At 33.0% G+C, this 13363-nt stretch overlaps 3 protein-coding genes across 4 annotated transcripts in view; 1 reads left to right on the top strand and 2 right to left on the bottom strand.

Moving 5' to 3' along the window:
- Window positions 1–13363, bottom strand: part of LOC101900142 (circadian clock-controlled protein daywake) — a 396529-nt gene that overhangs the window by 188617 nt on the left and 194549 nt on the right. The window lies entirely within an intron of this gene.
- LOC101898208 (protein piccolo) overlaps window positions 1–13363 on the bottom strand; it is a 64302-nt gene that overhangs the window by 13333 nt on the left and 37606 nt on the right. The window contains exons 6-11 of the mRNA XM_059125252.1: window positions 13229–13328; window positions 12550–12811; window positions 12260–12331; window positions 8672–8907; window positions 7968–8036; window positions 4804–4917 (exon numbers count right to left, since the gene is read on the bottom strand). Of these exons, the coding sequence (XP_058981235.1) occupies window positions 4804–4917; window positions 7968–8036; window positions 8672–8907; window positions 12260–12331; window positions 12550–12811; window positions 13229–13328 (853 nt within the window). The remainder of the gene's footprint in view (window positions 1–4803; window positions 4918–7967; window positions 8037–8671; window positions 8908–12259; window positions 12332–12549; window positions 12812–13228; window positions 13329–13363) is intronic.
- The window catches only part of LOC101898032 (DNA fragmentation factor subunit beta), a 53968-nt gene that overhangs the window by 28348 nt on the left and 12257 nt on the right, over window positions 1–13363 (top strand). The gene's annotated exons all lie outside the window — the stretch shown is intronic.

Below are 13363 nucleotides of genomic sequence, written 5' to 3'. Positions count from 1 at the left end.
AAATCCGAAAATTGTATTAATTTATTTTTCATATTTTGAATAAGTCCCAGAGATGTTCTTCTTATTTCTCGTCCCTTTCAAAAAGGGGGGTTGAGTAGCTCCACCTTTCACTGCTTCTGTGCTAGAGGTTTCGAGGGAAAATTCAGATGATAACAATATCTTCATTTGGAAAAATCAATGGTCTTGGCCTGATGACTTAGAAATTGTGGGGGGAAATCAGACTTAAGTACCGAAAAATGTCTGCAAGAATTGCTAGATCCAAATAATTTTTAATATATTTCTCTTCGGATTCATGATATAATAAATTTAGGGGCATTGAAAAAAGACGAACGAAAGGTGAATTTTATAATTTTTTGCTATAAAAAAATTACTTCTAGTCCGCGTCGGGTTTACACATGTTTCCATGAAAAAATCTAAAACAATCTTTGAAAATCATCTCAAGAGCCGATCAAATTAAGATCTGATGTTTTTCGTATTAATATTTGTCGGTCGTAATGGGAGCAGGACATTATTAAGAGCAATTATAAGTGGAAAGTTTTCCAAACATAAGAATAGGTTTCTTCAGGATATAGGACAATCTTAACAGGAATTCTGGGCAAAAGATTTTACAAACATAAAAAGAAGTTTCTTCGGGATATATATAAGTCCCCTAAGGGACTCTTTACTATTTTTATTAGAAATTAGTGGCAATTTAATGCCCCAAATTGCCATAGAAAATTGCAGCTAGGGCCTTGGGAATTTTTTTTCATCACCGGTCCATAAAATACTTGGATCTCTGTAACAAAATTTTCAATCCCAGTGCTCAGGGTTTTTTTTTTTTTGGAGGACATCAAATCTCAAGGACTTTTCACCAAATATTTTTTTATGGAAATAAGAACATTATTAATGCTAATAAGGAGTAAGTTTCATAAAATTTTGGAATATTTTTCAGGGCGATTTTATCGTGAATTTTTAAGAATAATTTTCATGAAGTGTAAAAGTATTATTCAGGACATAGAAGCCCTGTGAAGTGTCTCTTATTCATAGAAGAGCCGTACAAGATTTTATATCAATGGAAAATCTGTAAAAAATATTCCATATACTAGGGATCTGCCCTTCTTAAAAAGAACTGGTCGTCTATTTTTAGAAGATCGTACGACATCTTTAGGGGGACATCTGTAGAGATTTAACAAAAGTAGGACACATTTAAAAGGTAATCTATCTGCAGAAAACCTCAGAGGCAACTACTGTAAAGTACTGACCTGTAGTATATTCAGACTTTACTGGGTACAACCTTGCAGTAACAGCTAGGACTTTGAGTCCTCTGCTGAAGACTAGGTGGCGTAAGTGACCAATGTTGCTGAGCAGTATTGTAGCAGGGGCTCATAAGTCTCTGCTTAAGAGTAGCTGGGCATCAAAGGACACTACAGAGGAGTAGCAGGGCTCATAAGTCTTCGCTGAAGAGTAGTTGGGCATGAGAGGGCAATACCGACGAGTAGCAGGACCTCAGTAACTACTACTAATAAGGCCAGCTACTGTAGTGTACTCTGCTGGGGAGTAGCTGACCTAAGAGTCCTTTGCTGAAGAGTAGCTGGCCATAGAGCCATCTTCTGTGGAGTAGGTAGGCCTCAGACACCTCTACTACAGAAATGCTGGGCCTAAAAGCCACTACCGTAGAGTAGTAGCGCCAGAGGACACTACCGAAGAGTAGCAGGAGCTCAGCAACTACTACTGTAGTGGCCTCTGCCGAAGAGTAGCTGGCCTAAGAGTACATTGCTGAAGAGTAGCTGGCCTTAGAGACCTCTTTTGAAGAGTAGCTAGGCCTCAGAAACCCTTGCTGTAGTGTAGCTGTCCTCAGAGACCACTACTGTAGAGAAGCTGGGCCTAAAAGCCAATACCGTAGATTAAAAAGCCTCTGCGGAAGAGTATCTGGCCTCAGAGACCTCTGCTGAGAAGTAGCTGGTCTCAGAGGCCTCTGCGGAAGAGTAGCTGGCATCAGAGACCTCTGCTGTAGAGTAGCTAATCACAGAGACATCTCAAATACTTTTCAAAAATGTTTTTTTTATGGACATAGGAACATTTTTCATAGAATTTAAGAATCATTTTCATGAATTTTAGGAATGTTTTCTAGGGTAATTTAACTGTGGAAATTCAAGACTAATTTTCCTAGGAAAGTAAGAATATATTTCAGGCAAAATTGAAGGGGGTTTTACAAATTTTTGCAGGAAAATTTCATTTCACATTTTTAAGAAAAGCTTTCATGGAATTTAGGAACATTTTTCACAATATTCAATTGTTTATTTTTTTAGTATATTTAAAAAACACGCTTCCTATTAATTCCTTGACTGAAGCCTCTACTGAAGAGTAGCTGATCTCAAAGGCCTCTGCTGAAGAGAAGCTGATCTCAAAGACCTCTTCACATCTCAAATACTTTTCAAAAATGTCTTTTTATGGACATAGGAACATTTTTCATTACTTTTCATAAAATTTAGGAATTTTTTCCAAGGTCATTTAATAGTGATTTTTTAAGAATAATTCTCATTGGAAATTAAAAATATATTTCAGGAAAAATTAAAGGGGGCTTAAATAAAATTTTGCAGGAACATTTTATTGCGGAGTTTTAAGATATGCTTTCGTGGAATTTACGAACATTTTTCACAATATTCAATTGTTTATTTGTTAAGTATATTTTAAGAAACTGTTTCCTATTAATTCCATTACTGAAGCCTCTACTGAAGAGTAGCTGATCTCAAGGCCTCTGCTGTGGAGTAGCTGATCTCAGAGACTTCTTCATCACATCTCAAATTCTTTTCAAAAATGTTTTTTCATGGACATAGGAACATTTTTCATAGAATTTAAGAATACTTTTCATGGATTTTAAGAAAATTTTCCAGGGACTTTTAACTGTGGATTTTTGTATTTTTGAAGCATATTTTAAGAATACGTTTCCTATTAATTCCTTGACTGAAGCCTCTACTGAAGTAGCTGATCTCAGAGATCTCTTCATCACATCTCAAATACTTTTCAAAAATGTCTTTTATAGACATGCGAACAATTTTCATAAAATTTATGAACACTTTTCATGGAATTTAGGAATTTTTTCTAGGGTAATTTAATTGTGGATTTTTAAGAATAATTTTCATTGGAAAGTAAGAATATATTTCAGGAAAAATTTTGAAAGGGCTCTAAAATATTTTCCTGGGACATTTTATCTCATAGTTTTAAGAAATGCTTTCATGAAATTTAGGAACATTTTTCACAACATTCTCTTGGGAATTTTTAAGAATATTTAAGGAACATCTTTACGAGACATTTAATAATGCAATAATAATACTCCTCAATAGTTCTATGGAATTAAGGAATATTTTCCCACTGTTCAGGAAGGGATATTGGAGGGTATTTTGAGATAATAGATTATCTCCTTTAGAATTGTATTGACATTTAAACCTATGTTTCGTCGGCTTCAAACTCATTTTTAGGGCATTTAATTGAGAATCTTTAAGAATAGCTAACATGGAATAAAAACTTGCTTATCTGGTTTATTTCATCGTGGAAATTTTAAGAATATTTTTCATAGAATTAAGAATATTTTCATTGAAATTAAAAATATTCTATTTTAAGGAACGTCTTCTTTAGAGTTAGATTGAAATTTCACACTGCTTTTCGTGGAGTTTAAATATATTTTCTGGACAGATTTAAAAAAAAATTTTCGGGTTTTATTTTATTGTAAATCTTAGGAATATTTTTCGTGGAATTAAGAATATTTTTCATTAAATGTGAGTATATTTTTCTCATCATTTTTGTTATTTCGCTCCTAAAAAATACTGAACAGCAAGTCAAGCAAAGGGCCTGATGTCCCCAATATTACCTAGGCTTAGAATAATTTTTTCAAAAGGTATTGTTTTTGAAAAATTTCCGGAGTTATCTTACATGGTTTTAGAAAATTTAGTTTTTAGGTCATGCTGTTTTTATATATTGTTCGGAAATCCCGATCTTTACAAGGAAGTTTTTTTTTTTTTTTTTTTTTGTAATTGACACTTAAGTACAAACATGCATTAAAATCCGTAAATTAATTTTCATTAAATTTTTTTTTAGTAAAAAAAAAAAAAAAAAAAAAAAAAAAAAAAAAAAGAAAAAAAATCGATCCCAAATGGATTAATAATCAAAAGAAAAAAGTAAAATAAAATAGATGTTGGCATATGAGCTAAACATGGAAATGAAATCAATGTATATTTATATGTATATATTTTAATATATAGAACAGAAAATTATATTAAAATTATAAAAATAATCAGCAAACATAATGAAAAAATAAAAAATGTAATAGATTTTTCTATTTATAAAGAAAAGTTGCATATTTTTTTTTTTTTGTAAAAAAGGTGAAATTTTCACTTTTTGTGGAAAGGTTGGACACTGAAGTTTATTTTCAGGCTCTTTCCCTTTTCCATCTCACTAACCTAAGCTAAACTTATTAAAAATATTATATTAAATATAAAAAATATAAAAATAAGAACAAAAGTTATGATGAGAAATAATGAGCGATATTTACAAATGAGCTAAATTAGATTTGTGAGTGTTGGTTTGGTATGTCAGGTGGGTGGGAGAGAGTGTTTTTGGGTTGGTATGATAAACGAAACTTGGAAAAATATATTGAATATTTATAGAAATAAAATTCTTGTGGTTTTTACAAAATTGTATTTTTGTGTAAAAATTGTATTATTTTGATTAAATGATGAAAGAAACGTGTTTGAGGAAGTTGAGTTTCTGTTGTAGTATATTTGAATGTAGAAATCTTGTTATTTGAATTAGATTTTTAAAACTTACCAGCATTTTCTGGCTGTGTCATGGCTTGTAAAATTTTAAATGATCGACTTGGTATAGCGCTACCGGTATATTTTTTCGGCTCGGGTACATGTTGTTCACTGGGTGGTATATAATCTGTAATGTGAAAGAGAGTTTTTTTAAATATTTTTCTTAAGATTGTAATGGAAATTTTTAAGGCCAAGGATTTCCTTAGGGTCATTCTAAATATCGTTTAATTTTCTAGATATATATTTTTTTCTGGGAATATTGAATTCAAAAAAATATTTTTAAGTACTTTTTTCAATGTGTACATAATTTTGTGTGCGGTTGAAGCACTGGGAAAATCATACAATTTAAATCTATATTCTAAAATTGTATATATGCTCAGTAAGAGACCACTTGAATGTAGGGACGAGCATCCTTGCAAGGTGTTCTATTCCATGCGTGAATAGATAAGAACTATTGTATAGGGGCGATTAGGTTAAGAAGAGATTAGTTAAAGTAGTTCTTAAGTGAAGTTATTTATCAATAAAATCAGATTTGGAACCACACCTCCGAAAAACTTGCTTAAATTTGTACAAAAAGTGAAATTCACTCGAATTCGAGCGGGAGTGTTCGTGGAGCAAAAGAGAAAAAAGAGTATACTAAATTTTTCAATGGCGCTCGAATAGGAGTTGGAATATTTTTTTGTTTGTGAGTAGGCGCGAATTTCGTTTGATATCGAGCAAGTTTTACTCTTGCCGAGCACTCTTTTAGTTTTTGCCATACCACTGCTGTATTTCAACACATGAGTATGTTTTCTGTACCCTCGTCCCCGTATTCCCGCACACACAAGTCAGGAAAAAAAAATTGTTTCCACTTTTCACTCGTAAAAAAACTCTTACTCTATTTTGAGCGATTCTGCTCTCAATCTCATTTTCCAAACATATGTAACTCGGGAGCGCTTTCACATAAACAAAAAGAGTGATAAGTAGACTCCGTAAAAAACTCCCACTCTTCGAGAAATCTTGCTCGCGAGCAAGTTTCGCTCCAGAGTGAAAATGAGCAAATTTGTGCTCTCTTTGAAAATGAGTCTGAACTGAGCGTTTGATTTCTCTTCTCACTTTTACTCAATGACTAGTTGAATATTTCGTATATTTTTAAATGTCAAATTGATCTGGTCTTTAATTTTTATACACTCAGCTATTTGGCTAGAGAGGGTATATATCCTTTAATACGGCCAAAACGTGCTTCATCGAAATAACGATTTTAGGCCCTAAGTCTCTTTAGGCCAAATCTATTTCCGGACATTGGAAGTAGACCTAGCGATGGCCGTCCGTCCCTGGCTCATCGAAATAACGATTTTAGACCTTAGGTCTCTATGGACCAAATCCGTTACAGGATCTAGCGAAGTTCGTCCGTCCGTAAGTCTGTCTGTCTCTCTGTCTGGCTGATGCGCACCATAACTCTCGAAGGGAGTATCCGATTTGATTTAAACTTGGTGCATCGTAATATCATTGTCAAACTTAGATCGAGTTCGGAGATGGGCAATATCTGTCCATTCCTTCTGGTACCTCCCCCACAAAATTTCAATATTTTTAATGAATATAATTATCTGCACAGAAAGGGAAAGGATAGTCCGATTTTGCTCCAACCTTGCAAATCTTAATATTTGCATCAATCCGGTGCGAAAATAGATATTATCGGCCCGCTCCATCAAGTACCTCCCCAGCAAAGGGTCAAAATTTAAAAAAATACAACTCTTATAAATTATGATGTAAGAGTCCGATTGTCTTCATATTTCACACATCACAATATTTTTATCAACCCAAGGTCTGGTATTAAGATGGAATATACCGGTCCGCTCCTTCTGGTCCCACCCCCACAAAAGATCGAAATTTTCAAAATATATATTTTCTGCACAGAAAGAGAAAGGATAATCCGATTTCTCCCCAACTTTGCAAATCCTAATATTTGCATGAATGCTAGGTCAGGTGCGAAAATGGACACTATCGGTCCACTCCATCAAGTACCTTCCCCACAAACGGTCAACATTTTAAAATATTACAACTCTTATAAAATATGATGTAAGAGTCCGCTTGTTTTCAAATTTCCCACATCCCAATATTTTTATAAACCCAAGGTCTGGTGTGAAGGGGGAATATATCGATCCACTCCTTCTGATACCTCCCCCACAAAAGATCGAAATTTTCAAAATATATATTTTCTGCACAAAAAGAGAAAGGATAATCCAATTTCCAACTCAAATCTTGCCAATCCTAATATTTGCATGCAGGTGCGAAAATGGACAATATCGGTCCCCTGCATGAAGTACCTCCCCCACAAAAGGTCAAAATTTTGAATAATTATAACTTTTTTTTAAAATGTGATGGAAGTGTCCGATTGTCTTTAAATTGCACACATCATAATGTTTTTAGTAACACAAGGTCTGGTGTGAACCCCACCTTCCCCACAAAGGGTCAACATTTAGAGTATCCATTAAGCTCATAAAACGCGAAATTAACATCCGATTCCATTCAGACTTGGCACATCTCAATATTTCCATCAACACAAAATCTGTTGTAAAGATGGTAGATATCGGACCATTCCTTCTGTTACCTTCCACACAAAGGGTCAAAGTTTTGAATAACAAAACGCTCATAAAATCCGAAATAAGAGTCCGGTTCTTTTTAAATTTCGCACATACTATTATTTCTAATAACGCAAGATCTGCTGTGAAGATGGGATATATTGATCCACTCCTTCTGGTTCCTCCCCCACAAAGGGTCAAAGTTTAGAATAACTAAAACGTATATAAAATCTGAAATAAGCATCCGGTTCTCTTCATATTTCACACATCTTAACATTTTCGATAACACAAGATCTGTTATAAAGGTGATAAAGATAGGACCATTTCTTCTGGTACCTCCCCTCAAACGATTATAAAATCCCAAAAAGGCATCCGGTTCTCTTCAAATTTCGCACACCCCATTATTTCTACTAACACCAGATCTGCTGCGAAGATGGGATATATCGGCGCACTCCTTTTGGTCAATAATTTAAGAGAAGTCAAAAAATATTTTAAAATAATCGAACAGTGGCTGAGGGTATACATCTGTAGGCATAACCGACTGATACTTTTTTACTTCTTAAAGATCAATTTGATCTCGACTTGGATATTTTGTTTTGGAATTTTTAATAATTACCATTGTTGGTGTTGTAAAATGGTCGTGGCTGCTGATTGAATTGAGAAGGCGTTTGTGGCGTTGTATTACCTGAAACGACAACAAAAGAATTGAAAAATAATATTGAATTATTGCATTTCAATTTTATTCCTCGAAAATTTCACCAACACTTGTATTAATTCTTATTTTTATTTAGTCCTGTTATTTTGTTGTTTAAGTTATTAATTAATTGGTTTTTAATATTATTTTAGTAAATTATTTAGTGGATTATTTAATCCTTATCTTTTTAACGGCAGCCAAGGCTTTCCAAAAAAAGAAAACTGTAAGCTCATTTATGAAAGCTATGGAATGAAGACAAATGAAAACGAAAAGTTTATTCTAGGAACTCGACAAGGCACAATTCTCTCTCGCTCTCAGACAGATCACAAAAACTGCTAAGATTCTTTACATTTTGGGTCCTGGTTCCATAAGTCGAACGAAAAGTTACATTTTTTCAAGCCTTGAGACGAGACGGGATCTAAAAATTGTAATATTCTGTCTATAGTTCCCAAAGAGAAGCCATTCTAATAAAAAACTCCTTTGGTACACCTTTCGTTCGTCTTGCAATTCGTTCGACTTAGAGAAACAGGCTTCGATATCCAATTTATTCTCTTCCAATTAAATTCCTCTCTTTCCCTCTCTCCCTAGCCACATCTCTTTTGATTTTTTTTTGGTTTTTCTCTTACCTTGTTCTTGTCCAATTTTCATGCGTCTCATTTGCTCAACAGTTGGACTATTGCGCGCCTGTTGGGCGCTCATTTGCCGAGCAAATGTCGGACGCTGTAATTGTGGTTCGGCATCCATGTAACTATCGTTACGTTGCTGATTTCCTGACTCATCGCTATTGCCATCATCGATAGTGTCTGTGATTTTTTGCAAAATTCTAAAAGATTTCGATTGTACGGGCGGTGTACGCAGATCGCTAGAATTAAGAATTAGTTTTGGATGGATGAGTTTCGAGAGTTGTTTTGATGAGGGGCGAATGAATGAATTTGGAGGGGTAAATGGTGATTGATGTTGTTTTCGATGATGGGAAAGAAAATATGAGATAAGATTAGATTCCAGGTCCAAAGCAAAGGTTTTCCAAACAACAAACGAAACAAAAAAAATAGAGAGAGGTTAGTCAAAATTTAGTTGTTAGCAGCCACAAACAGGAGAAAAGAAATTTTGAAAAAAAAAATCAGAGCACAAAAAATGAATGAAGTCTAAAAAATCACATTTAAGGAGATTATTCAAAAAAGAAAACATTTTCGCTGGGTTTCTGTATGTCGAACGAAAACCAGAATCGTAGTTCAAAGTTCTTCCTCCGTTTTCATTTAGATAATTTCATTCGCAAATGTAGCAATCGCTGAGATATGAAATCAATGGAAATGGGGAAACACGAACTCAAATCTCAAATGGAGAGTCAGTTTTCGTACGAATTGGTTATCGTTCGACATTCAGAAATCGACTCTTAACTTCGATTACAATAACACATTTAAAACGCGGAGTGTGGGGATATTAGTGTGTCCGGCCTTGTCTTAGAGACCAAGAAAAAACATTCGCCATAGAAAGATACGTCCAAGGACACTATTACAGATTGTAAGCAGAGTCTCAATATTTTCCCTTCGAAAAGAATTTATCTTCTCTTCAGGAACTTCGTGGATTTCGATATGACCCTTTTAACAAACTTAAAAAAAGATGTTCTCCTGGAAATTAATTCTCGGAAAGAAAATAATTTTTGAATAAGTCGAAGCAATAATTTTATGTACATTCGACATTGGAGAATATTTTGCAATCAATCTAGGAATATTTTTCGTAAATTAAGGGAAAGTTTTCTTAATATATTACGTCATTTCATCTTGGATTTTTGAGAGCATCTCTCTAGAAATTAAAAAATAAATATCATGGAATTTAAAATTATTGTTCTGGACATATTTACAAAGAAGAAGTCAAATCGGAGCATCTAAGACCGTTTTGCAAGCAATTTAGGAATATTTTTCATTAACTTTAAGAAAAGTTTTCTTAATATATATATGCCAATTTATCGAACATCTTTCATGAAATTAAAGAAAAAATATCATGGAGTTTAAAATGATTGTTCTGGATCATATGTATGTGAGGAAGTCAATTAGGAATATTTGTCATGGAATCTAAGAACATTTTTCATGATATGCAAGAATACTTTTCATAGAATATTTGTCATTTGATTGTGGATTTTTGAGAAGCAATTTAAGAATATTTTTCGTTAAATTAAGGAAAAGTTTTCGTAATATATTTATGTCAATCTATTGCTGATTTTTGAGAACATATCTCATGAAATAAAAGAGTAATTTTCATGGAACTTAAATTGATTGTTCCGGAACAATTTGTAAAGAGAAGTCAGTTAGGAACACTTGTCAGGGAATTTAAGAAAATTTTTCATAAAATGTATGAATATTTTTCATAGAATATTCGTTATTTGATTGCGAATTTTTGAGAAGATTACTGGCGGAATTAAAATATGAATCATGGAATTGGGTATATTTCTTAAGAAGAATGCATGCGTTTTTAACCGGGGACTTTTTTTAATATTATTTTACGTTAGGACATTTTTGATGAAATTTATGAATATTTTTCGTAAATTTAAAAAAAAATAAAATTTTTTTAGAGGACTGTAGGAGGTTTGTAGTTAATTCTTAAGAATATTTCCTTCTAATTTTAAAATTTTAATCATGGAATTTAAGAATACTTTTCATAAATTTTAGAATTTTAATCATGGAATTTAAGAATATTTTTCATAAATTTTAGAATTTTAATCACGGAATTTAAAAATATTTTTCTTAAAATTTAAGAATACTTTTCATGAAATCTGAAAATACTCTTCATGAAATTTTAGAGTATTTTTTTTGGAATTAAGAATATAATAACGAACAAATTAAAAGACGTCTTTTAATTCATTCGTAGATTATTTCAATATTTGGGAAGGATTTTTGTCGAATTTTGATTTTTTAGGTTGAAACGGTGGATCTTTAGAATATATTTTCTGCGATTTAATTTGTACAGTGGGAACGATAAAAATGTAGCAATCCTGGATAGTTGAACTAAAGGAAAGGATTTGATAGGACTTTTTATAACGAATTTTTGGAGAAGGACTATCAAAGATTGATTTTGGAAGGACTGTCGAATTATATGGAGAATACTTGGAAATCCTTTTTCATGCTACGATCGGAAATTTTTTTAAAGAATATTTTAGAGATGTTTTAGGGATTGCATTTGCAAGGGCTGTCGAATTTTTGGAATTTTTTTCTGAATTTTTGGAGTAATTTTTTCGACCTAAAACTCTTTTACGAAGAAACCAGTCGATGTCTTAAGCCAGTCAAAAAAGCTTCTATGTATTCTCACCTTTAGGAATTTTTAAATAATTTTTAGGGAAATGTTTTGGTAAGGACTGTCGAATGTTTCGAGTAATTTTTCAGAGAGCTACCATTTTTGAAGGTTTTTTTTTAACTATTCGTTGAGGTAGGATTATCAAAGGTTTAATAGTGGATTTTTGAAAAAAAAAAAATCAGAGAGCCATCTTACATTTTAAGGTCTGTCTTATTTAAAGGATTATTGGGAGGGATAATTAAAGCTTTAATCGTGGATTTTTGAAACGACTTTCAAATCTAAAAATTGAGGGGAGGTTTATCAAAATTGTAATTATTTTTTCTGCAATTTTTTAAGGACTTTTGGGTCGGATTATCAATCCTTTAATCCTAGATTTTTTAAAAGAATTTTCAGAAGCCTGTTTTGAGGGTGGTTTTTAAAAGGGTAGTCAAATTTGTTGAAGAATTATTTCATAGGGCTATCATAGCCATAATCATCAATTTTTAGGAATTATTGACACAAATATAAATCCTAGGTTTTTAGGCATTTTGGGCAGATTTTTTTAATGAATGTTTTGGAAGGACTGTCGAATTTGATAATTTTTTTTTTAAACTCGTGGATTTTTCAAAAATTTTTATTCAAAGGACTATCAATGATATAAGCTTAAATTTGTATTAATTTTTCGGAATACCGGAGATGGCTGCCACATGATGGACAGTTAGAGCTGACATCGTGCGGTTGTCCGAGTACTGCCTTCAAGTACTATATGAAATAATTTCCTAATGTTTTTAAAATTTTTTCAAGAACTGGGGTAGGACTTTTTTGAATATTTCTTAATGCCTTAAACAGGACACACTAATACCCCTCTATTTTTATGAAAAAATGAACGACATTACACACTGCGCCAATTTTCATTTTCCAAACACACAACAGTACATGATTTCTACCTGAGTCGATTTTTTCTAAATCTGATCTCAGCCTCAAGTGGGCAGTCGTGTACAACGAGATTATAGTCACCACTTGGATATTGGCAAGGATTGAATTATTTTAAAATATTTTTGTTAAGCATATTTACAGCAAAAAAAAAATAAATAAATAAAAGATAAAGGAACACCATTAGTATTACAGATTAAATAGAAAAAAGCTCGGTATAAGCTACAATGCCTTAGAATTAAAAAGAAAGCTTTCAAATTCGCTTTTGAAAAATAAAAAAAATATATTTCAAATCTTTACTTACTTTTGTATAACGATGGGAGTTTTGGATATGGGTCCTCGCGTACCATCACCACCCTCCATGGCAATTGGCACAATGTGAGTCCGATTGCTGCCAGCCTGTTGCTGTTGCTGCTGAACCATGCGGGGTGCATTCAGCTGTTGTTGTTGTGATTGTTGCTGCTGCATTGGCGGCGACATAACCCGTTGTGGGGTGTTTTGTACACCGAAGTTATTGTAACCCTGATCCACAAATTGATTTGGTGTACGCATAACATAGCCAGGTGCTGTGGAAGAGTTGGAGTGGGATTTTTATTATTGGCAATGGGAATTTAAAAAAAAAACGATTCCCTAATCAATCAAGGGTTCGCTTTTTTTCCTAGAGAAAAATCTGAGGCTCTGAGGAGCAGGTTCTTTAAAAATCCTCAAACCCTGTGGATAATTTTCCATAGATAATTTCTATGGAAAAATTCACAGAACCAGAGGATAACTTGTTTCTTATCATCCGGATTTTTTGGAGCAATTTTATTTTCTAGAAAAAATCCTCATTTTTTTCAATAAAAATTCTGAGGACCAGTATCTAGTTTTTTAGAATATCTAGTTTAGATGAGAGATATCGTCAAGCTTGGGACTCGCTCTTCTTCATAGAGAACAAATCTCCCCGAACCCTGAAAATGATTTGACATTCAAATTGTGTTACTCACTTCCAGTGCCTGCGCTATAGGCTGCTGGCGTAGTATTGAAATTCGGCTGTGGTGGTGTATAGGTTGGGGTTTGCTCCAATTGTATGGGAATGATGCGTTCCTGGAAAATAAAAAAAGAAAATCAGAACTCTTTTC

The sequence above is a fragment of the Musca domestica genome, unplaced genomic scaffold, assembly GCF_030504385.1.
Source record: "Musca domestica strain aabys unplaced genomic scaffold, Musca_domestica.polishedcontigs.V.1.1 32, whole genome shotgun sequence".
NCBI classification, from domain to species: domain Eukaryota; kingdom Metazoa; phylum Arthropoda; class Insecta; order Diptera; family Muscidae; genus Musca; species Musca domestica.
The sequence above is the reverse complement of the archived record's forward strand: the minus strand, read 5'-3'. Positions and strand labels throughout refer to the sequence as shown.